The sequence below is a fragment of the Epithele typhae genome (assembly GCF_022376455.1).
Source record: "Epithele typhae strain CBS 203.58 chromosome Unknown BXZ73scaffold_34, whole genome shotgun sequence".
NCBI lineage: Eukaryota > Fungi > Basidiomycota > Agaricomycetes > Polyporales > Epitheliaceae > Epithele > Epithele typhae.
This window is the reverse complement of record NW_025954225.1, coordinates 362,170-383,752: the sequence shown is the minus strand read 5'-3', so window position 1 is coordinate 383,752 and position 21,583 is coordinate 362,170. Positions and strand designations below refer to the sequence as shown.

Here is a 21,583-nt window from a genome sequence, read left to right as displayed (position 1 = left end):
CACAAGCTTCCGCTCCAAAGCTTTCCGGGCTTCATGTCCTCCGAATTCCGCGTCAAGATCTTCCGGCTGGGTGTCATCCAGTCGATCTTCTGCCACCTTCTCCAGATCCGCGTCGTGCGTCGAAGATGATCTCGAGTTTGCCATCTTGCCCTGTTATCGTGTCCTAGAGGTTCAACTTGCGCGGGGGAGCCAGAGCGGGGGTAAACCGCACCGGTCCGTGCGTTCTTGGCCGCCATTTAAGCAGCTCGCAGTTGGCGAATTATTTCCCATCGCGCGGAAGATGACCGAGACGATCCTGGAGAGCTAGTGCCAGATACGGGCGGAAGGCGAGGTCACAAGGGAGTGGAGAAGAAGCAGCTGAGCATTCACTTCTGTCGTAGCGTCTAAAGACAAGGCACCAGCATCACTGCGGCCGTGATACGCGTCTGCATAGGCCTTGGCTCGCGCACGTGACAGACGCGACGCGGTCCGGGTCGAAAGGTCAATTCACTCAGGAGTCAGCACTGTTTGCCGTCTCTCCCCTTCACCACGCTTACCTGATGGCTGCACGCCCAGACGTATCACCATCCCCTGACTCTGAACCCTCCCCTTCAATTGTCTCAGCCAACGATACAGCGGGACACGATGTCCGGCCCGCCATTTGCAACGCAGGCCTGTCTGAAGAAGAAATTCATCGCCGCAAGAAAATTCGTACGAGGACGTGGAAGAGCGGGGTACGTATGTCGTTGAACTTGCAAGCCTCTCGTCTGACCAATGTCACTGCAGGAGTATCAAGTGAGGAAGCTACTCCCCGCGAGTCGGCTGCCCGATTGTCTCAATCCTCTACGCACCCTTAACCCTCGCCATGATCTCCCCCTTTGCTGGTTTGGCGTACCACTTCGTCGGGATCTCTTTATCAACGGCTGTATCTCGCTCGGCCTCGCAAAGAAGATACCGGGAACGGAGAAGTGGTACTGGCTCCGGAGCTTCTACGCGCTCCGCGACGTGTTCGAAAAGGTGACCGGCGTGCACTTCGACATGGAACAAGTCTGGGGCGCGTCCGCTCGCCATCCGCAGGAGCCCATCGTCGCGTTTTGCTCGAACCGAGGCATGCATCACATGACAGAGGAAATGGTGGGTCGGGTGGTGGAACTCTTGGATTTGCTGGGCTATCCTGAAGATGGATGGGAGGGTGAGCTGCGATGGTTCCCTGCTCTTTTTGAGACAGTGAGTGGCTTTTTTGCATGCATGCAATGACGGTTCCACTCATCTCGCGTTCCAGCGATGAAGCCGGCGTGAATATGGATGCAGTCGATTGGCGAATGTTATGAAGCTGTGTATTATGTCGACTTCCAGGCTCTATTTGCGTGATTTGCATTATCTCCCACAAAGCCACTCACGAGTCGTGAATTGTAAACCGAGTATGTATTACCTACTCTACTCTTATATTATTTTCAAATCAGAAATCCCGACCTACATCACACAACCAGACCATTGAGAATCAAGATGACCGGTGCTCTGCGACAAGTGGCGCTTACGCGCACGTGACGGACATGAGCGCGGTGGGCAGGCTCAAATTTAAACAGTACAGAGTGAAGTCCAAGACACAACAACAGCACGCGATCGCGCGAGCACAAGAAGACACATTTTGCGAAGAGCACACGGGGGCCCGGCACATGCGCCATTCCGATTAATGTGGAGAATGACCTCAGTTCATAATTCACGACTCGCGAGCGTCATTACTAGAGAGAATTCAAATAGGAGCCAGAAAGCGATCATACAAAGCGAGACAACATTCCAACAATCGACTGTGCCCATATCCTCGCCAGCGTCATCGCTGTAACACAGAATGAGCGGGACCTCCGTGGCAAATAAGCAGAAAAGTCACTCACTGTCTCCAAACGAGCAGGGAACCATCGCAGCTCCCCCTCCCATCGATCTTCGGGATAGCCCAACATATCCAGAAGATCCTCCACCTTATTCACCATTTCCTCTGTCACATGCTGAATGCCCCGGTTCGAGCAAAACGCGACGATTGGTTCCAGCGGGCGACTAGGATTTGCACCCCAGACTTGTTCCATGTCAAAGTGTACGCCTGTCTCCTTCTCGAACGCGTCGCGGAGCGCGTAGAAGCTCCGGAGCCAGTACCACTCCCCCCTCGGCGACTTCTGGGCGAGTCCGAGCGAGACGGAGAGGTTGAGAAAGAGATCCGGAAGAAGCGGCACGCCGAACCAACAAAGGGGGAGGTCCCCGGGAGGGGTAAGGGTGCGTCGGGCGTTGAGGCAGTCGGGCAGCCGACTCGCGGGGAGTAGCTTCCTCACTTGATACTCCTGCAATGAAAGTGGTCAGGCGAGATGACTGCAAGCTCGATAATATACGCACCCCACTCTTCCATGTCCTCGTACGAGCCTTCTTGCGCCGGTAAATTTCTTCTTCAGAGAGGCCTGCGTTGCAAACAGCAGGAACATCGTGTCCCGCTGTGTCGTTGGCCGATGAAAGTTTAGGGAAAGAATCGGGGCCTGGGGATGGTGGTAGGAGGGATACGTCTGCGAGTGCAGCCATCAGGTAAGACTAAGACTGACGAAAGGACAACGAACGTTAGGACCGCTCGCGTAAGCCCAGTACCATATCCAGTAATGGCTTCTTATCCGGTCGAGAACGGGGAGCGCATAATTTCAAATGGGGGACCTACAGTATCGGGGGCGCGTCTACTAGCAGACCTTTGATAGTAGAAGGGCTGCCTAGGGGAGACTAAACGAACGTCCTGCGGGGCTCTGGCAGCGTCCCATTCCCAGGCATGGCACGTCACGTGAGGACATGTATTTCCACGCCAGTGACTTGCTTGATCAACTTCAACATCACGAAAATGGCGGTGAGTGGATCGTCAGCAGAGCGTGCGAGATCGAAATGAGTCCACGAGATCATAATTTGTCCGCCCGGCCTTCTTGTGACGAATAACGACCCAATATCGTCGAACACGAGCAAGCGCGATCAGCGCTCAGTGGGAGGGCGATCCCGGACGGTCTTACTGTGGGGGGCAGTTGATCTCGCCAGGTCTACTTCACGGGAGTCTCAGACTGTCTATGAACTGACAGGCAGGGCAGTATGGTCGCGCATGGTCGGACTTCGCGGAGCTTCTGGCCATGCTCGGTCGAACGGCCATAGCCATTTGGTCGACATTGATCGGACCAAACACGTGCTATGGTCGTACGCAAGGGACAGCTTGAGCATACATACGGAGCCATTCGAACATAAAAGCTCATCTGCTTGTGCGAAATACCTGATAATTGTTTCTGCACCGACGTACATATGGAGCTACAGATACACAATACGATATAAAGCGGTGTTATTGGAGCATCATACTCAAGTGTACGTTACAACGATGTCTGACGATCGCACAACAGACGACACAGCGACACAGAGACGCACGGATACCTGCGGCATATGATAAGATCTATCGTGACAATGCTAGCCGCTGGATAAATGCAATGAAATAGAAGCGGGGGACGTGCCGTACGGGATGCCGCGCGCAGAGTCTATGAGTAGTTAGTAGTTGTCGCCTGTCGGGACGTCCTGCAGCGCGATGTTGAGGTCGCCCTTTTGGGGTGGGCGGTCCTCTGCATCGGCGGCAGTGGGGGTGGAGAGATGGAGGGGAAAGGGGCCAGCATGTATCGCAGGATACGGAAGAGAGAGGTGGACTCACGATTTCGTGCGACCTAGTAGATCAACCCGTCGTCGCCCATCCAGGACATCTCGATGTCCAACGTCGGGACACAGTCGAGAAGACCCTTCGTCCACGAGATCGGGTCCGTCGTGCTGTTCACACACCGCTTCCCCGTGGCAGACATGTTAAAGGCGAGATATGCTGCGCGGTGGTGGTCGTGGATCAAGCTTTCACTGCAAATGATCGGGACTCGCTACTTACGACTTCAGTGCCGTCCTTGCTCTGTGGGCCGGCGTGTTGTCGTATGGACGTTAGACGGAAAAAAAAGGCCGGAAAGAGCCGTGCATACCGTGAGCTTTCGGGGTCCTGTCGTAATTCACCACGAATCAACTTACACAGAAGGTTGCATGTGTGCATGGCAAAACTCACTATTACCTGACTAGGGCTTCTGACGAGTCCGAAAGTATCAGAAGGCTTGTGCTAGAATGAAATGTATACGTATAAGTGTCAATTAAGTGCGCGTATAGCCGGCAAATACTTACGGGGCATCAGCAGCGAGCAGGTCAGAGTAAGTCAATAGTACGACGATGATGAGCGAGTCCGGCTTGCTTTCGGGCTCAGACCGTGTGCCCTGCGGTCAAAGTAGTGCATATATGCGCATAAAATGATGCATTGTCACGTACCAAAGCTTCCCAAGTGTTCTGTCTAACGCAGCCGTTGGTGGGATGTCGGGTCCTGGCAGTGGAGAAGCATTTAACAGGGAGGATCATAGTGAGCAAACGAGACTTGGCAAGTAAATTCATAGGGATATGGGCTGTGTTATATGGCGATCGCGCGAATGTGGGAGATGGTGGAGGAGTCGGAGAGGAAGAGAGAGAGAACGACTCCGCAACCAGTGTCTGGCCCCGGCCCGTCCGAACGTCACGCGCACGTGACAGACGCGAACTTTGTTTACGCGTTGTCTGACACTGCTGCACCCCCTTTTGAACGGCGTCCTCCACCTGTGCTGGGTCTCTCCCCCATCTTGTAAACGCGCCGTCATTCATGGAAGCGTACAAGACACCTTGACGACCCTTTCCGATAACCATGGATCCTTTGGAGTTCACCCTTTCTGCACAAGAACGCGTACAACTCGCGATCAGCAAGCTTCCAGTGCTCACAAAGCAAGACATACCTACCGGCGACTCCTGCCCGATCTGCCTCAACCCCCTAGATGCCCTAATAGAAGACAGGGATCAAGGGAAGCTCACCACAACGCCGGGAGAGGAGGCCTCAGAAGTGGGAGTTACGAAACTCGTCGGTTGCGGGCATATATTCTGCAGGGCCTGGTGAGTCTTCTGCGACTCGCATGTATGCGCGCACCTTCTCATGCTGCTGAAAAGCTTGGTAGAGTGGATTAAGGGCAGGGTACGTTCCCGCCTCAAACTGAAGTGCCGGTGATTCTAACGGGACATCGCGCCGGGATAGCACGGAAGTTGTCCGTCGTGCCGAGCGGTCTTTTCGAGCCTCAAACCTGCTTCCGACTCCGACAACGAGTCTTCTGACGGAGACTACGTCCCTGGAGACGACGAGGACGATGAAGATGAGGACGATGGGTTCCTCGACTCTGACGGCCTCATGGAGACGGAGTCCGTGATAGACACCATGGACGTCGAAGACGACCTCGACGAAGACGATATCGAGATGGACGGGGACGAGGCCATGCGGATATGGGAAGAGCGGGCTGCAAATGCGATAATGGAGAACTGGGGGCTGAGCAGCGACGGAGAAGGATCCGAGGATGCGTCGGAAGTGGAGGCCCTCGCATTGAGCGAAGAGCTCTCCGGCCCACCGCAGGCTGATGGTAAGCAGGTTCTAGCAGAGTCGCCATATTGTGCTGAGGGCCCGAACACAGACGCCGCGGTTTACAGCGATGCAGGAGAGTCCTCGGGCGTTCTGGAGACTCCATCGGAAGCGGTTAGAGAGTCCAAAGTCTAGTCCCACAGCGACCCGCCGGGAGGACGTGGTCTTTACATGGTTTGTATCATACATTGTAATCCTTGTATGCGTTATACATTATGTCTATCGACGTACACTCTAAAGCTGCACCCCTTCGAGAATGCTCGCCGCCGTCGCACCTTCGCGGTTCTCCACCCAGACCCCTGTGAACTTTCCGCTCCACCGCGGGCCCTTCCCCCACCCTTAACACCCAGCTGGACTTCAGCCCCTCGCCACCTCCTTCACCACTTTGTCGTCAGAGCGACCACGAGCACCACCGTCGTGCTCGTCGCACTCTGCGCCGCGGGCGACGAAGAGAGCACAAGCAAGAACGGTGTTGCACCTCCTTCTGCCTCCGCGACCTTCCCCGCGAACGACGTCGCGACCGCGGACAAGAACCCGAGCACGTTGCCCCCGTCGTCGTCCTGTGCCTCCTCACCACCCGCGACCCGTTCGAACAGCTCCGCCGCGACAGGGCCCGCGAGCTCCGCCTCGAGGTCCTCGACGCGCTTCGTCGCGCGCCGCCGCTCGTCGACGACCTGCTGCACGCGCTCCGGCACCTGCGGCGCGCCGCAGTTCATGACGCCCGCGGCGGCAGTGAGCGTCGTGTGCGCGGCGCCGAGGTGTGCGAGGAGCCGCGGGCCTGCGAGGAAGTAGAGCCGCACGGAGCCGGCGAACGCGGTGCCCCCGCGCGCAAGCGCCTCGGTGTGGGGGAGGAGGTAGAGTTGGAGGTTGTGCAGCGATGGCGCGTGCGTGCCGCAGCATCTGGGCGCAAAAAGAGCATGGGGTCAGCTAGGGTCGAGATCGGGGCCTGAAGCGGGAGGAAGGCTGCGGCCCCGGACAGCCGAGAGGATTGAGGGCTTGAGGCCGAGGGATCCGGGTGTGGCTCCCGGAAGGGACTCACGGGTTGCGATCGACACCGTCGATGACCACCGTGCGCTTGACGCCGCCGGTGTAGTCGTCCGGGATGCCGACGGTGGGTCCGCTCTTCACCTTCGCGCCGGCGGTGTCGAGCTCCTCCACTTCGATGTGCACCGCGCGGCCCTCGAAGACGAGTCGGTTGCACTCCTCCTGGACGTACGCGATCTCTTCTGAGGAGAGCCCGCGTGCGAGCTCGACGTAGCACGGGCGGGCGCGCCGGTGAGCGACCATGCGATGGTGTCCACGTGCAGCTGGTGTTCGAGCACAGCAGAGAGCAGGTGCTGCGAGGTGTGCATGCACATCTGTAAACGGAGCACGGCGGTCAGCAGACTCAGGGTACAGCACCGCATGACGGAGGAAAAGAAGCGAAATCCGAGAAGACGAATTCATCAAGAGAGCAGTGTCCGGTCGCGTGCCTTGAATAGACGATATCAGGTCCGAACTGAGCCATTTCTCTTCGACGCAGAGCGACCCGGACAGCGACCCGGGCAGAGCCCCATAACTCGCTGATACCGCGGCATTGACCGCGCCCGCGCTAGGACGTTGCGTGGATGGAACGAGCAGGATGGACTTACATGGTCCAGCCGTCGCTTATACCCCGCCTCGCCGAGAGCGACGCCCACCAGAGCTCCCGGTGCAAACACCTTGAGCCCATTGTCGACGTCCTGTTCAGGCCTAAGCCGCACGTAGTGCACTGCGTGTCCGCCATGGCGTTTGGCTTCAACGACATCCCAGAGCTCACCGTCAGCGCTGGTGAGCGTTCCGACGTCCGAGGGTTGTCCTCCGCCTTCAGGGAAGATGACGGTGTCGTGAAGGATGACTTCGATAAGCGGAGCAGTCAGTGCAGGGGCGGCCTTCTTCTTCTTTCCCTCGCGGCCGTTGGATGGAACAGTGGGCGACTGGGAGACTCGGCATGAGACGGCGGTCGTGGCTAGATCTCGAGCGAGCGGGTCGCCTGGCAAGTCGGTGCAGACGGATAGAATCGAGTAACGGGATTGAGGTTAGTAAGTGTGAACAGAGATGGACGTGCTTACTTACGCTGACAAGCGAGGAGGCCGACTGGGATGGGTGCAGGGGGTCGCTCGGGATTGCGAGCGTCGGGGAGACAATCCGATGGTACGAGGACGGGGTGCGTGCCGGAGCCCCTAGCGTTGCGGTCGCTGCGGCCATGCTGCGGCCCTGTTCTCAGCGGAGGATAATAAGAGGGAGATACTGCTAGGGCTGGTGGAAGGACTGGAGAAAGAGGCGAAACGATCGCCGGCGGCATCCAGACGCGCGTGGCGCGGCTTCCCACAACCTTTCTTGCGATCGCCCTGATCGATCCGGAGACCGGTCCGACCGTGGGCGCTCCTTGGCCTCCGCGTGGCTGTCGGGCACTGAGTTGAAACGGAGTGAACATTTTGCTCATCTCCGCTGCTCTTTTCCAGCCTGCTGTTCGAGCGAAGTCTATTCGGCGCCCAAAAGCCAGTATCCTTGTGGCGGCTCGGGAAAACGTTGGACGCCCGCCTCCCGATGATCGTTCTACCCCCACCCCCGCTTCCGCCCCCGCCCCCGCGTTCCGGCCCCGCAACGGAGGCTCGCGTATGTTTTCCTCCTCCAGAGACGCTCGCAGGAACGGTTATAAGCTCCTTCCCGTACGTCCTCATTGTTTGTCTCCTCCTCCCCCACTCTCTCCGCCGGTTTCGCCTCGCGCGTCCTTCTGTCGCCCGTCATGTCCACTCACTCCATCGAGAAGGAGGCACACGAGCATCACAACGCGCGCGACCTCGAAGCCGACCCCGCCCATCTTGGAGACGTCGAGTTTGGTGGCCATGAAGCTCGCCAGAAACTGGAGAAGAAATTGCTTCGTAAACTGGACGCACGCATGAGCATTCTCATCGTAATCTACATCCTCAACTACGTGCGTCTTTCCATGCAACCCGTTCAAACTTGCACTCACGAGCACCTCACATAGGTCGACCGCAACAACGCCAGTGCCGCTAGGTTACGCGGTTTCGAGACCGACCTCAACCTTAAAGGCGAGGAGTTCAACACTCTGCTCAGTATCCTCTACGTCGGGTATATTCTCATGCAAATACCCTCGTAAGCGATCTTCAGTCGATATCTTCAGTCCTGCGGATCTATCTCTCATATGACCTACCAGCAACATGTTCCTGAACTACATCGGGAAGCCGTCCATATACCTCCCATGCTGCGTGCTGGTCTGGGGCCTTATTTCCACCCTCACCGGTATCACCACGAAGTGAGTCGAATGGCGCTAAGATATCGCGGCGGCTGAAGCTGATTCGCGCCAACGCTAGCTTCGTCGGCGCCCTTCTCACCCGGTTTTTCCTCGGTTTTGTCGAGGCGGCCTTCTTCCCCGGCGCGCTTTTCCTGCTTTCCAAGTGGTACAAGCGGTCAGAACTCGGTCTTCGCACCGCTGTTCTGTTCTGCGGTAGTCTCATAAGTAACGCTTTCGGTTCTCTGATCGCCTCTGGGATCCTCAACGGCATGGAAGGGAAGCTTGGCCACGCCGCCTGGAGGTAAGCGTGCCTGACTAGCACATTCGTCCGACATGCCGCTCACGGCTGTATCATTCTGCAGATGGTTGTTCTTCATTGAGGGTGGGCTCACCATGCTTGCGGCTGTGGCTGGTCTCTTCATCCTGCCCGACTTCCCGGCCACTTCACATTCATGGCTGAGCCCTGAGGAGATCCGTCTTGCGGAGAAGCGACTCGAGGAGGACGTTGGTATCGCCGACAATGAAGAGGGCGAGACCGGTGGACACCTGCATGGCCTTTACCTGGCTGTGACGGATTGGAAGGTGTGGTGGCTCGCAGTCGCACTCACATCCCTCGTTGTCTCGCTCTCCTTCAACGCCTTTTTCCCAACACTGAGCGCCACGATGGGGTACAATGCCACTGTCACGCTCCTCCTTTGCGCACCTCCTTGGGCGTTCGCGACTATGGTCTGCTTCGCCATGACGAGGCACTCTGACTACGCTGGCGAGCGCTTCTGGCACATCACCGCGCCTCTCGTCGTCGGCATCGTCGGCTTCGTCATTGCAATTTCAACTATGAACCTCGCGGCGCGCTATATCTCCCTGTGCGTCATTCGTGCTCTGTTCCGATGTTCTCGAGATTCACCGGCTCTATCCCATCAGGTTCTTGATGGCCCAGTCTTACGCAGGGTTCATCATCTTCCTCGCGTGGGTCAGCAACACGATCGTTCGCCCGCCCTCGAAGCGTGCTGTTGCGCTCGCGTTGATCAACGCGTTCTCGCAGCTCGGTAACGTCGCCGGATCGTACGTTTTCTTCCCTTCATTCTGTTGAGCACCACAGCTCACATATTTTGTTCTTTTTAAGCTATGTCTGGCCAAAGACGTGGGGCCCTTCATACGCGCATTCGTATGCGATCTGCATCTCAACGAACGGCCTATTCATCATCATGTGTTTCATCTTCAAGCTCCACCTCCAGAACCTCAACCGCGAGCTCGAGAAGCGCGAGCAGGATGAGCAGCGCCCGCGCGGGTTCCGCTACCTTATCTAGACATGGCTACCTCCTCTGAGCGCGGCCATCTTTGTACGTCGCTCGCCCAGCGGCGAGCCCCGCTATGTCTTTACGTGCTCCCACGTTGATCTACGTCTTGCTTGCCATGAACCCTTGTAACGATCTCTATGGAGCTTAGTCTAGTGTATAATGCAATCTCTCGGAAATCCTTTCCGTCCCTCTGAAACATTCGCTCTTCCACGAAACGCCCCTGTTTCTTGTGTCACGAGTAGTCCTTGGCCCGCACAAATCAAATGTTTCCTGAGTGGGGAAGCGCTCACTTTCGCCGGTCCGGGTGCACGCGACTATGACGTCGTTTGAACAATTCTACAGCGCGGCGGCCCGGCTCGGGGAATCCTCGGGCGCCCCCGCGTCTTGGGGCGAGTCCGCTGTTCGCTGCCGCCGCCAGACCCGACGGTCACGTAGATCGTGGCCGCGATGGGCCTCACGCTCTCACATGTGAGCCCAGGCTATCTACGGGCTCTATCTCTGCTTCATCTCCATCTGGATTCTGCTTCCGCCTGACGACGAGCTTGCGCGCCGAAGCAAGAAAACAATCCGGACAGACTTGATTCGAGCGGCTTGAGCAGATCGCGCGACGGATCGTACACTGGGACTTGCAATGACCGCAGCCAGCAGGGAGCTACACGACGGGTGGATGTTCTCGCAGGTCGGGGGTGGAGAAGTCCTGAAGGACGGGGAGTGGCTTGAGGCGACGAGCTTCCCGACGACGGTGCACGTCGAGCTCCTTGCGCACAAGAAGATCCCGGACCCGGTACGCATCTTCTTTTGCATTCTCCCGCGCATACAGTCAAAACAATGTGGGCGACGGTTGGAGACGCGACTGACGTGCGCGACACACAGTTCATCGCCTTACGAGAGTGGGACGTGCAGTGGGTCGGTGAGGCCGCGTGGACATTCAAGACGACCTTCACGGCGACCCCGGCCGAGCTCGCGGCGCAAAACGTGGATCTCGTGTTCGAAGGGTTGGACACCTTCGCGGACGTCGAGCTGGTACGTGCTCCGAGTCTATGTCTTTGTCGCGGCGGATCTGAGCTCCGTGTTGTATTCAGAACGGGAAGCACATCCTCAAGTGAGTATAAGAGGAACCTGTATGTCTGGGTAGCGTCGCCTGATGGATGTTCCGCAGGAACGAGAGCCAGTTCGTCTCTCACCGCGTACCGGTCAAGGACGACCTCAAGGCTGGCGATAACACATTGGTCTTGAAGTTCGAGAGCGCATTCAGGAAGGTATGAGTTACACTTTCGACGAATGCACTTCGATTCCTGACGGTCAATCACTCGTTTTGTAGGGTCGCGAAATTGAATCACAGCACGAGAAGTTCAAGTTATGGAACGGCGACTCTAGCCGTCTCCACGTCCGCAAGGCGCAGTACAAGTGCGTCATGACTTCGATGTTACGTCGCGGTGGATGTATTGAATTATTCTGGCGTCGGCTTTCTGCAGCTACGGATGGGACTGGGGTAAGTGCTCAGTGCTGCCCCCTATCCCTATGTCTTTTTCTCATTTCTTCGTAGGTCCGGTCCTTATGACGACTGGCCCTTGGAAGCCGATCCGTCTCGAGACATACGACGCCCTCATCGCCGACCTCGACATACGCCCCCGCGTCGACGAGAGCCTGAACGCGAGCATCGACGTCACCTTCGCCCTCTCCAAGCCTGGCACGAACGTGGCGAGCGTCGCGATCCGCGACCCCGAGGGCAAAACCGTGATCGACCAGACGAACATCTCTGTCAAGAGCTCGAGCGCGAGCGCAAATTTCAAGCTCTCTGCAGGCCTCGTCGAGCTCTGGTGGCCGGTCGGGTATGGGAAGCAACCCGTTTACGAGGCCGAGGTCGCTATCACCGATGCGGCAGGGAAGGTGCTGGACAAGAAGCTGCAAAAGTTCGCGCTAAGACGGGCGGTTATCGTTCAGGACGAACTCGAGGGCCAACCGGGACGGTCGTTTTTGTTCGAGATCAACAATGTTCGCATGTTCTGCGGTGGTAAGTGCACTTGAACGCCACTGTTTCTCGGAGGGAGGCTCACCATTGGTTGGCCAGGATCGAACTGGATTCCAGCAGACTCTTTCCTTACGACGTAATAGTGTTCTTTGCTCAGTATTTTTGCGCCGTTCGGCTGAAATATTTTGTAGGATGACGCGCCAGCGTTACCGTGATTGGCTGCAGCTCCTCATCGACGGTAACCAGAACATGATTCGCGTCTGGGGAGGAGGCATTTACGAGGCAGACGATTTCTACGACATCTGCGATGGTAGGTGTTTGAAAACCCGGCTCACAGCCTTAACCGATCTCACTGAGCGCTGTAGAACTTGGCATCATGGTTTGGCAAGACTTCATGTTCGGCTGTGGACAGGTACGCCAACTCATTTCTACCGCAACGGCCACGCGCTCATTCCGCGTGCTAGTACCCCGCGTATGATTCTTTCACCAAGCTAGTCGAAATCGAGGCGGAGCAGAATGTGAAGAGGCTACGCCATCACCCATCCGTTGTCATCTTCGGTCAGTCGAAATCTTTCATCTTTAGTAATGGCGCCGTAACGGTACCTTCAATCTGTTCACAGCTGGGAACAACGAGGGTATGCTGACAGTCCTGCCTTGCGGATAAACCACACTGACTTTGCGCGATCGATGGGCGTGTAGATTATCAAGTCGCGGAGTCCCACAATTTGGAACTCGATTACTCCGATGAGACCTCTGATTTCCGGAAGACCAACTTCCCTGCGCGCTGGATCTACGAACGGCTGCTTCCAGACGTCGTCCAGCGTCTCTGCGACATTCATTACCACCGTAGTTCGCCGTACAGCGGCTATGGCAAGCCTACCACGGACAAGACGTACGGCGACCTCCACCAATGTACGTCCATCGATGTCTGGTGACCTCTCATGCTGATGGCAATCTCCGCGTCTCCCGTAGGGAACGTGTGGCACGGGTCGCAGGAGCCCTGGCACAACTGGGACATCCTCGCCGGTCGCTTCGTCTCAGAATTCGGAATGTCAGTCGAACGAACGCTGCGATTGCCGCGGTGTCGCCCATACTGAACACCCCGTTTGTGGCTGACAGGGAAGGCTACCCCGACATCCGTACGGTCGACTACTGGCTCGGGGGCGATCAATCGGAGCGCTACCCCCAGTCGAGGTGAGCATCCTGTGTGCTGCAGGTCTGAATTTACGTACCAACTGACAACCTGACAGGTCGAACTGCAACCACAACAAAGCGGATGGCTTCGAGCGCAGACTGGAGGTGCGTTCCTCGGACCATCGTGAGAGCGCGGTAGCTCACTTGACCCGCGTGGTGCGCTTCGGGTCTGTAGCTGTACCTCATGGAGAACTTCAAGCACGCCTTCGACATGGAGAGGTCCGTTCCATCTGCACGACTGATTGACGCCAAATTGAACCGCTACGGGCGTGTTCCTTCTCAGTTACGTGTACTACACCCAAGTGATGCAGGCCGAGACCCTAGCGTCTGCTTACCGCCTTTGGCGGCGCAACTGGAAGGGCAGGGGTAGAGAATACACCGCTGGTGCGCTTGTGTGGCAAGTGGGTGTCGATTCGCGCGAGAGAAGCGTCCGATGGTCCTCCCCCACACCGCTAACCTCACTCTTCCCTGCCATCGCCTCCCCGATGGCATTTTTAGATCAACGACTGCTGGCCGACGACCTCCTGGGCGATCGCAGACTACTTCCTCCGCCCGAAACCGGCCTACTTCACCATCAAGCGCGAGCTCCGGCCGTACACCGTCGGGCTCACCCGCAAGGACCACACGACCACGCCTGATCCGCTCTCCGCCGCGTCCTTCGCGATCGAGACGCGGCTCGAGGTGTGGGGCACGAACAGGACGCTCGAGCCGCGGCGTGCCACGCTCACCGTGACCGTCTTCGACCTCGACTCGGACTGGACGGAGGCGTTCGAGCGCGCGGTCGAGCTCGCGCCGAACGCGGCGACGGAGCTCTGGGCGGGCGCGCTCCCCGGACAACCCGTGCGCACGACACGCAGCGCCGTCCCGCGCCCGCTCGTCGTCTCCGCGCGCCTGCTCGACACGGACGGGACCGTGCTTGCGCGGTACGCCAACTGGTGCGTCTCTCCCTCTCCCTCTCCCTCTCCCTCTGAACTCCCTCTGCGTGGTGTCGCTCACGCCCGCAACGCAGGCCGGAGCCGTTCAAGTACATCCACTTCCCCTCGCCCGCCGCGGTCGGCCTCACGATCGCCCCCGCGGCTGACGGCCGCTCCGTCACGCTCTCGTGCGCGAAGCCGGTCAAGGGCATCGTGCTCGACGCGCCCGGGCTCGCCGCGCCGCGCTTCTCGGACCAGGCGCTCGACCTCGTCCCCGGGGACCCGCAGACGGTCGCCGTGGAGGGGCTCGACGGGCGCACGGTCACCGCGCGCTACCTCGGCGACGGCTCGGCTTGAGCGCGGGGCGCTGTGGACACTGGAGAGTGAACTGAGTAGCCGGCGCGGCGCTGGCGGGCGGACCGCGTGGGCGGGTGTGGCTGAGGCGTGTCCCGCAGGTTTGAGAGGCCGGAGACGAGCGTCGTCGGGTTGGGATCCGGCTCGGCGTTATGGACGTGCGGCGCCGGGCGGTGCGCTTCGTCTCGCGGGGCGTGCGGTCCAGGAAAGGCAGGCGGGCAGAGCAGCGACGAAGCGGTTGAATCGCCGGTCTCCACGTGCGTGTACGAGCGAGCAGACTGTCACTGTATCATTATGTATGCGGTGATGCGTCAACAAACGAGCGTGTCCGAGTCGGCTGCTGTAGTTCTCGACCCCGGTCGAGCCCCGCGCGGACCCTTGCACGATCGAGTCTGTGCATTGTCAGTCACGAGCTCCGATCCAGCGCGTCGCCGTTTCGGGCGACGTGGGCCCTCGCCGCGCACTGCAGCGCTGCGGTCGGCACAGAGCCGCGAAGGATGCATTCCTGTGCCCGACGTGAAGCGTGGAGGCTGCACAGTGCAGGTCACCGGACGCGGCGAGCGCGTCCGCCGGCCTCTAACACGGTCGTCACGGGTCGCGCGTCGGGACTCGGGACCCAGGCGTCGCGCGTCCGGTGCCTGGAAAAAACCGCGGCGGCAGTAACTCCTCTGATCAAGGAGCGTCGACGTCGGATCTCGGGCGCGCTGTGCACTGTGCATTGTGCAGCCGCCTGCGCCGATGTGGAGCACTGTTCTTGCTTATTGCTGCACTGGCAGCGCGCGCGCCGCGTGTGTACGCGATCGCACCGCGCACACGGGACCTGGGCCCCCTGCATTTGCGGTCGTTTATAGTTCAGCGGGCCGGCTGAGCGGAGACGAGTGCGAGCTGCGTGCCTCGGGAGAACGCGTCCCGAGGCGGCACCGGATGCGTGGCCCGGTGCGCCGAAGACGCGGGCACGAGACGAGGGTCCGAGGCGGGCGCGTTGCGTCGCGCGCGAGACTGGCTGCTACTGCTGCTGCTCCCTCCATTCTGCACGGGGAGGTCTCGGCACTGCGGCCCCGCGCGCGCGATGCCAGACACACGGACCAGCAGACCGGCTCGATGCAGCCTGGAGGCGCGGGCGATGGGAGGGCGATTGTCGATGGGAACGGGGCGCGCGGAACACTGGGCAGGGCAGGCAGGGCAGACATGGCAGGGTAAGCTAAGTATTGCCGGGAATTACCGGCCGAGGGGGACGAGCCGTACATATGCATGGGCGACGCGTGTGTAGTGCATCCGGGGCGGGGCGTGTAGGGTACGGAAGCGAGGCGAGGCGGGCGGACGGGACGGGTGGGCGGGAACCGAGAGCGGCTATAGGTTCGAGAATCGAGAGTCGGGGGAGCGAGCGGTTCGGGACAACAACAGGGCACGGGCGAGGCGATCGTACAACCAACCGGGGCGCGACTGTGCGCGCCGCGGGGCGGAGAGCGAGCGAGGGAGAGGGAGGGTGCGGGAGCGGGAGCGAGGCGAGGCGGGTACTGTCAAACATGGTCCGAGTATACAAGAACGGATGCGGATACTGCGACCCAGGGATAGCGATGTGTCAGTCGTGGGGACGGGGCAGCGCGCGAGGAGCCACGGACGACGGAGAGGGATGCGGGCGGCGAAGGGGGCGGGCGGGAGAATGGAGGGCCGCCGGCGGACGAGCGATGGAGAGGGCGAGCGGGGGCAGGCGAAGGGGCCCTAATGGGGGAAGAACTGGCGGGTGTAATGCACCAGGGAGCGGGAGAGGGTACAGACCATTATGGAGGTGTATGCAAGAGCAGTGGGACGAGACAATCTAGGGAGGCCGAGACGTGCGACGTGCGAGGGGGTGCGAACGAGGGGGCTTGCGGGGACGACGAGAGGAAAGCGAGACGGGCGCGCGCGGGGCGTTCACATGAGGATGCACTTGCTCGCTGGGGGCTCCGCCTTGTTATTTGGTTGCCGCTTCTCGATCTCTCCGAGGCAGAGCTCGAATACCTTCGCTGCAGGCCGGACGAGTCGCGTGAGCATACGAGCGCGGGGGACGCGAGCATAGAGCAGGGGGCACGCACCAACGTTGACATTCTCCTTCGCGCTCGTTTCGACGTGTATTGCGTCAAGCTCGGTGGCGAGTTGCTGGCCCTCTTTCGCTTGGACCTGTCTGGAAGGTCTGTGAGGAAAGAGCGTTGTGTGGGTACACGCGTCGATGCTTGAGGCGGGCGACGAGAGTACATGGAGGGAGAGGGGAAGGGGGGGAGAGTGGGGAAAGGACGTACCTGTTCTGCAAGTCGATTTTGGAGCCGACGATGACGCAGGGGATGGAGTTCATGCCGCAGAAGTTGATGATCTTGTCGTAGACGACGTGGACCATGTCGAACGACTTGTGGTTCGTGACGGAGTAGACGAGGACGTATCCGTGGATGCCAATCGCGTGCTTCGAGTTCAGGATCGTGTACTCGTCCTGGCCGCGGCCGGGGGTCAGACGGGGGAACGGGGAGAGGCGGGGGACGGACCTGGCCAGCGGTGTCGATGATGTCACAGTCGTAGTCGATGCCCTTGTAGTTGACGGTCTTGTTGAAGACGCTCTCGATGGTGGGGTAGTAGGACTCGATGAAGTGGTTCTCGATGAACTGAATCACGAGCGAGGACTTGCCTGCGCGCGGGGAGGGTGAGGAGTGGTGCGGGGCGGGGGCAGGAGGGGACGCACCGACGGAGCGGGAGCCGAGGACAGCGATCTTGCGCTTCTTGAGAATGTCGCCGGGCATGGTGGGCGAGCGGGGGCGCGGGGGAGGGAGGAGGGCGGAAGGCGAAGGGCGGAGGGAGGCGGGGAGGGTAATAACGGGCTGAACTGGGAGGGGAGCCCGGGGCGGGCGGACGGGGATGGCCTGTAATATATCTCCGCCGTTGTCGGTTTCGCCGAGCCCGCGCACTTTTAGCCTTTTAGCCAGCCCCGGCCCCTCCCATCGCCCGTCGCCCGTCGCCCGTCGCGCGCGCGTGCGTGCCCGACGCCGCCGCCGCCCTCTGAGTCTCCATCCCCGCGCGCCTCGTCCTTACGTCTCTGTACGTCTTTGCCCGCTCACCTGCCCCCGCTGCCCCAGGTCGCCTGATTCCGCCCATGCCTTCCCCCGCGCCCGCCGACGACACAACTTCACGTACGCCCCCGCCGTCGCCCAGCGCCATCAGCACGTTTGTCCGCGCTCTGCCTGGCCAATCGCCGCCCCGCGCACACGGTGGCCCGCCGCGCCAGCCCCCTTGCAAGGGTCGCCCCTCGGACGCACGCCCACCGCGGGTCCTCGGCCGCCCGTCCCAACGAATGCAGCTGGTTGACTGCCAGACTCGGTCGCAGCCGCACGGTGGGTGCGTGGCCCGATAAGCTCCCGCGCTCTCCACGACCTTGTGCCACTCGTCGCCCACAGAGTCCGCTCGTTGTGTTCCGTTCGCGGCGACGGCGACGCCATCTTCTGCTCCTTGGCCGCGGCGCTGCACAGTGCACACGACGGTTGGACGACGCCGCGGCTGTCCCGGGCCGGCATCATCCTCCTCGACGACGGTTTATGAGACCTCAGGGCACCCGACGGGCCACGTCCGGAGTTCGCGGATTGGGGCTCGCGAGCGTCGACGCCGAGTGCCCGGGCGATGGCATCCCTCTCCTCACTCGCCACACGAGGAGGCCTCTGAACCCACAAGGCCTCACTCCTACAACCCCTACCAAGTGGCCTGACCACATGCAACGTTCTGGGTCGCGCCCGAATGCTCCTCCTCTCACCTTCCTTCGCACTCGGGGACCTCGACTGCCCAGAACCGTCAATCTCATCCTCCTGGCCGTCGCCCCCGCGCGCCCATACCCCACACACCCCTTCTCTTCCCCCGCGCGCCCACAGTCTCGTGCCGCGGCTGCCCCCTCCTCCCCCCTCCACGTCCCCCACATCCTCGCCCTGCTTCCAATCGGATCCTCGACGCGAGGGGTGGTTCGCCGCGCGCCTCCGCGATGCGCGCGATAACCCTAGCGCAGCGTCCCGCGACGCCTCACGACGCTCGAGCCGGCCGACGGGGCCCAGCGACGTGGGACGCGGCCGCGGTATCCCCGCAGCCGCGTGCGGGGGCGCACGGGGGACGCTGGGGGACGCCTCGCGCGCGCGCGCGCGGGGCGCACAATCTGCACGCTCGCGAATCTAGTGCAGCGCGGCCCTGCACGTACGCCCGTCGAGGACGACTTCAGGGCGGGTGCGGGCCGCCGGCGATTCGCGGTCTAACTTCCTAGGCGCGCGGAGGGCTTCTTTCTTTCCACCTCGGTCTTCCACCGCGCGCGTTTTTCGCCGTGCACGTCCCCCGTCCTTTGTTTTGCACCGCTCGTTTGTCTCTGGCTCGCCGCTCGTGCTCCTAGCGCCGAACGACTTGGGGACTTGGCTCTCATCCACGTCCAGCACACAACCCCCTTGCGGCCATCCGGAACCCAAGCGCATGCTCAACGTTCAACGTCAACGCTCAACTCTCAGCCCGCGCGAGAACCTCGCTCCCCGCCCGCTGACAGCCATATCGAGCCCGCGCGCGGCGTCTCTCGCGCGCTGCCTTATTAGTCCTCACTCGCGGCCGCGCACGCGTACAAACCCCGACCCCGCGCCTAGGCCACCGCGTCACACCTCCCCCGTGTCGCGTTCGCGAAGCGAAGCCGTCGAATCCTCGCCGCGATTCCGGGCTGCGACGATCCAGGCACGCGCGGCGCTCCGTGCGGGCTTTGCTTTGTGCGAGACGGGGCGCGGTGCGAGAATGCGAGACTGGGGTTGGGATTCTTGGGGCTCGGCGAGGGGGCAGGTGCTGTTTGGCTCCGGCCCCGTCCCGATCTAGGCTGCGCGAAGAGGGGGAGGGGTGGCACGTACTTTACCATCAGCAGGAGCAGGTGATGGTCCGGATCCGGAACGCGCGGAGGATCGTTTCAGGAACTCCCAAGTGCTGGGCGCTTGCGTGCAGGATGGGTTCTGAACCTGAACGTTCAACGTCAACGCGGCCAGCTGGGCGACAGCTCGAAAACCGTAGGCCGCAGCGGAGGCTCGGGCCACTCGGCGGCACGCGGTGGGCACGCACGCACACAGCAGAGACGACAGCCACCCGAACTGTCCTGCGGCCCGTCTCCGCGCGCTGTGGCTCTGTGGGTGCACGTACGCGTAACGGGGCCACGGCCACAGGCCACCCAGTGCGCGCCGCCGAGACGAGTCCAAACCGGGTTGCGCGTCCCCGCAGTGGGGCCCCGGCGCCGCGGCCGTGGCTCGTGTGTACATCGGACGTGGGACAGTGGCGGTAACGTTTGCCGCGGGGATCTCGGGCGCGAGCCGGGGCCGACCGACTCGCGCTCGAGCTGGTCCCGGGCGAGAGGGCCCCGCGCGGGTTGTCTAAACTCAAAGTTGCTAAGGTCTAAAGCTCGGGACAGCTGCGCCTTTGCGCCCAAGCGACGTGCGCGCTTTCGAGAAAGTGTGAAACTACTCTTCGACGTGCGCCGTCTCTTGGAGACGGCCTGGACGTGGTCGAATTAGCATACTCGTGTGGCCGGGCTGTCCCACACGAGCGACGTACGTGGGCGTCCCTCCCAAATATCCGTTCTGTCCGGGAGTTGTCGTTCGAGCGCGGCAGCGTGTACTCAGTAATGTACACACAGGTGGACTGCGCGCTGAGAACGCCAGATCGGTGTTCCGCAGCTGCTGCAGCGCACCCCGGCGACTGAACCCGGCATCCAGAGACCCACGTCGCGACCGAGGCTGCACACCGCCCGACGGAACGAACGCTCGCGTTGCTTCACGGACGCACGGAAGTGGCCGTGGAGCCGCCACAGTCGTCAGCCGCGCCTTCGAACACGACCCTGCGCCCGTCCCGCGTGGAGCACGCCCGCCGAGCTCGCAGGTGTCAGAGAGATAAGGTGCACCGCGCGCGCAAAGTCCGTCGCGGGGGCCGCGCTGCGCTGCGCGCGGGGCTGCTCGTGACAACGCCAACGAAAGTGCTCGTTCTGGTCGGAGGCGCGGCGGGCCCGTGCCGAGACCGAGCGATGTCGGCGACTCGCGTCACGTAAGTACGAGAGATAAGAAAGAGGGCCGCGAGCTCGAGCACGGACATAACGAGAGGGCGCGCCGCACAAATGACACGCGCGCAGGGGGAGGTGCCTTCTGAACGCGTTCTCCGAACGGCCCCTTCCGGTCTGCAAGCATGGCCTCGGTGGCACAAGAGGGCTGGGCGCGACACCGCGGCTCGAAGAAAGGAAGGTTAACTGAGGCTGGTTGAGTTCGGGGTCGCCCGGGTGCAGAGGGACGCGCCTCGACGCCCGTGCTCGACGTTCACGGACGCGATGGCCACCCGCTGGAGAGTTTGAACGGTCGCGCGCGCGAGCTGGGGGCGAGCACTTCGTCCGAGCGGCCAGCGGCGGCTCCGACGTCTGATCCGTGTGTACGACGCTGGACGGCGCAGCGGAACGTGCCGACGGAGGCTCTTCGTCAGAGGCTCGGAGGCGGACGTGGCCCGGGCGTCTGGGTTGGTATGGATGGCTGTTTCGTTGTCAATGTCGGCCGGTGCATGTGAAAGCCGCCATTGGTTGTACTTTCGAAGCAGGTGAAAACGTCCAGAGAACGCTCGAGAGCTGCGCAGTGTCGCCGGGGCCACGAGCACGCTTCTATTCCTGCCGGTGAGACACGGGCGCAGAATCAGCCCTGGGTGGATGAAGGCCGGCCGCCATAGCCTGCCTGGGTGTTGCATCAAAGGGAAGCACGAAGATCGCACCAACGCGCTTTGGGGAACGGCTGGACCGTCCCAAAGTCTCCTCTCCGTCGGTCCTGGCGAATGATTTGCCGTGCTCTGTGGGCTTCGGGTGCAGGTGGACTTTGCATCTTCCACGTCCACCCCGCGGTTCATAGCTGCATCGTGGACGGTGGTAGTACCCACTGCTGACCCTCTGTCTTTGTGAAGGGGTCAGTGGGGCCTGTCGAAACACAAAGGAGTAGCTCTGAGGGCTGTTCGCTGGTATGCGTAGACGGACCCATGCATGCTGCGCACAGTGGTCGATAGATTGTCCTAAACAGATGCAGGAACGGTCTGTGCCACACGAGT

General features: G+C 60.9%; 7 protein-coding genes across 7 annotated transcripts; 4 read left to right on the top strand and 3 right to left on the bottom strand.

Moving 5' to 3' along the window:
* Positions 1–33: 33 nt before the first annotated feature.
* Positions 34–1,278, top strand: BXZ73DRAFT_102799 (uncharacterized protein; the record flags this gene model as incomplete). The annotated part of the gene is made up of 3 exons (XM_048015366.1): positions 34–114; positions 766–1,171; positions 1,262–1,278. The coding sequence occupies 3 exons, from the start codon at positions 34–36 to the stop codon at positions 1,276–1,278; spliced, it is 504 nt and encodes a 167-aa protein (XP_047876577.1).
* Positions 1,279–1,754: 476 nt separating this feature from the next.
* BXZ73DRAFT_102798 (uncharacterized protein) lies at positions 1,755–2,541 on the bottom strand (the record flags this gene model as incomplete). Its single annotated transcript, XM_048015365.1, has 3 exons — positions 1,755–1,816; positions 1,868–2,309; positions 2,362–2,541. 3 exons carry the CDS (start codon positions 2,539–2,541, stop codon positions 1,755–1,757), a joined length of 684 nt encoding a protein of 227 aa, XP_047876576.1.
* Positions 2,542–4,729: 2,188 nt separating this feature from the next.
* Positions 4,730–5,620, top strand: BXZ73DRAFT_102797 (uncharacterized protein; the record flags this gene model as incomplete). The annotated part of the gene is made up of 4 exons (XM_048015364.1): positions 4,730–4,971; positions 5,026–5,050; positions 5,111–5,486; positions 5,538–5,620. 4 exons carry the CDS (start codon positions 4,730–4,732, stop codon positions 5,618–5,620), a joined length of 726 nt encoding a protein of 241 aa, XP_047876575.1.
* Positions 5,621–5,719: 99 nt separating this feature from the next.
* BXZ73DRAFT_90874 (alanyl-tRNA synthetase domain-containing protein) lies at positions 5,720–7,711 on the bottom strand (the record flags this gene model as incomplete). The annotated part of the gene is made up of 7 exons (XM_048025787.1): positions 5,720–5,812; positions 5,887–6,385; positions 6,525–6,711; positions 6,747–6,843; positions 7,117–7,496; positions 7,580–7,622; positions 7,649–7,711. The coding sequence occupies 7 exons, from the start codon at positions 7,709–7,711 to the stop codon at positions 5,720–5,722; spliced, it is 1,362 nt and encodes a 453-aa protein (XP_047876574.1).
* A 541-nt stretch (positions 7,712–8,252) lies between these two features.
* BXZ73DRAFT_49173 (MFS general substrate transporter) lies at positions 8,253–10,069 on the top strand (the record flags this gene model as incomplete). Its single annotated transcript, XM_048020198.1, has 7 exons — positions 8,253–8,441; positions 8,496–8,623; positions 8,685–8,783; positions 8,842–9,063; positions 9,125–9,625; positions 9,684–9,824; positions 9,886–10,069. The coding sequence occupies 7 exons, from the start codon at positions 8,253–8,255 to the stop codon at positions 10,067–10,069; spliced, it is 1,464 nt and encodes a 487-aa protein (XP_047876573.1).
* A 622-nt stretch (positions 10,070–10,691) lies between these two features.
* BXZ73DRAFT_102794 (glycoside hydrolase family 2 protein) lies at positions 10,692–14,497 on the top strand (the record flags this gene model as incomplete). The annotated part of the gene is made up of 20 exons (XM_048015363.1): positions 10,692–10,844; positions 10,934–11,083; positions 11,143–11,162; positions 11,220–11,319; positions 11,382–11,467; positions 11,536–11,552; positions 11,607–12,074; positions 12,132–12,168; positions 12,224–12,342; positions 12,398–12,444; positions 12,497–12,590; positions 12,653–12,667; positions 12,732–12,944; positions 13,005–13,083; positions 13,152–13,226; positions 13,283–13,331; positions 13,402–13,445; positions 13,510–13,627; positions 13,725–14,161; positions 14,236–14,497. 20 exons carry the CDS (start codon positions 10,692–10,694, stop codon positions 14,495–14,497), a joined length of 2,583 nt encoding a protein of 860 aa, XP_047876572.1.
* Positions 14,498–16,408: 1,911 nt separating this feature from the next.
* BXZ73DRAFT_49104 (small GTPase superfamily) lies at positions 16,409–17,262 on the bottom strand (the record flags this gene model as incomplete). Its single annotated transcript, XM_048020188.1, has 5 exons — positions 16,409–16,500; positions 16,570–16,658; positions 16,774–16,958; positions 17,011–17,150; positions 17,205–17,262. 5 exons carry the CDS (start codon positions 17,260–17,262, stop codon positions 16,409–16,411), a joined length of 564 nt encoding a protein of 187 aa, XP_047876571.1.
* Positions 17,263–21,583: the final 4,321 nt, after the last annotated feature.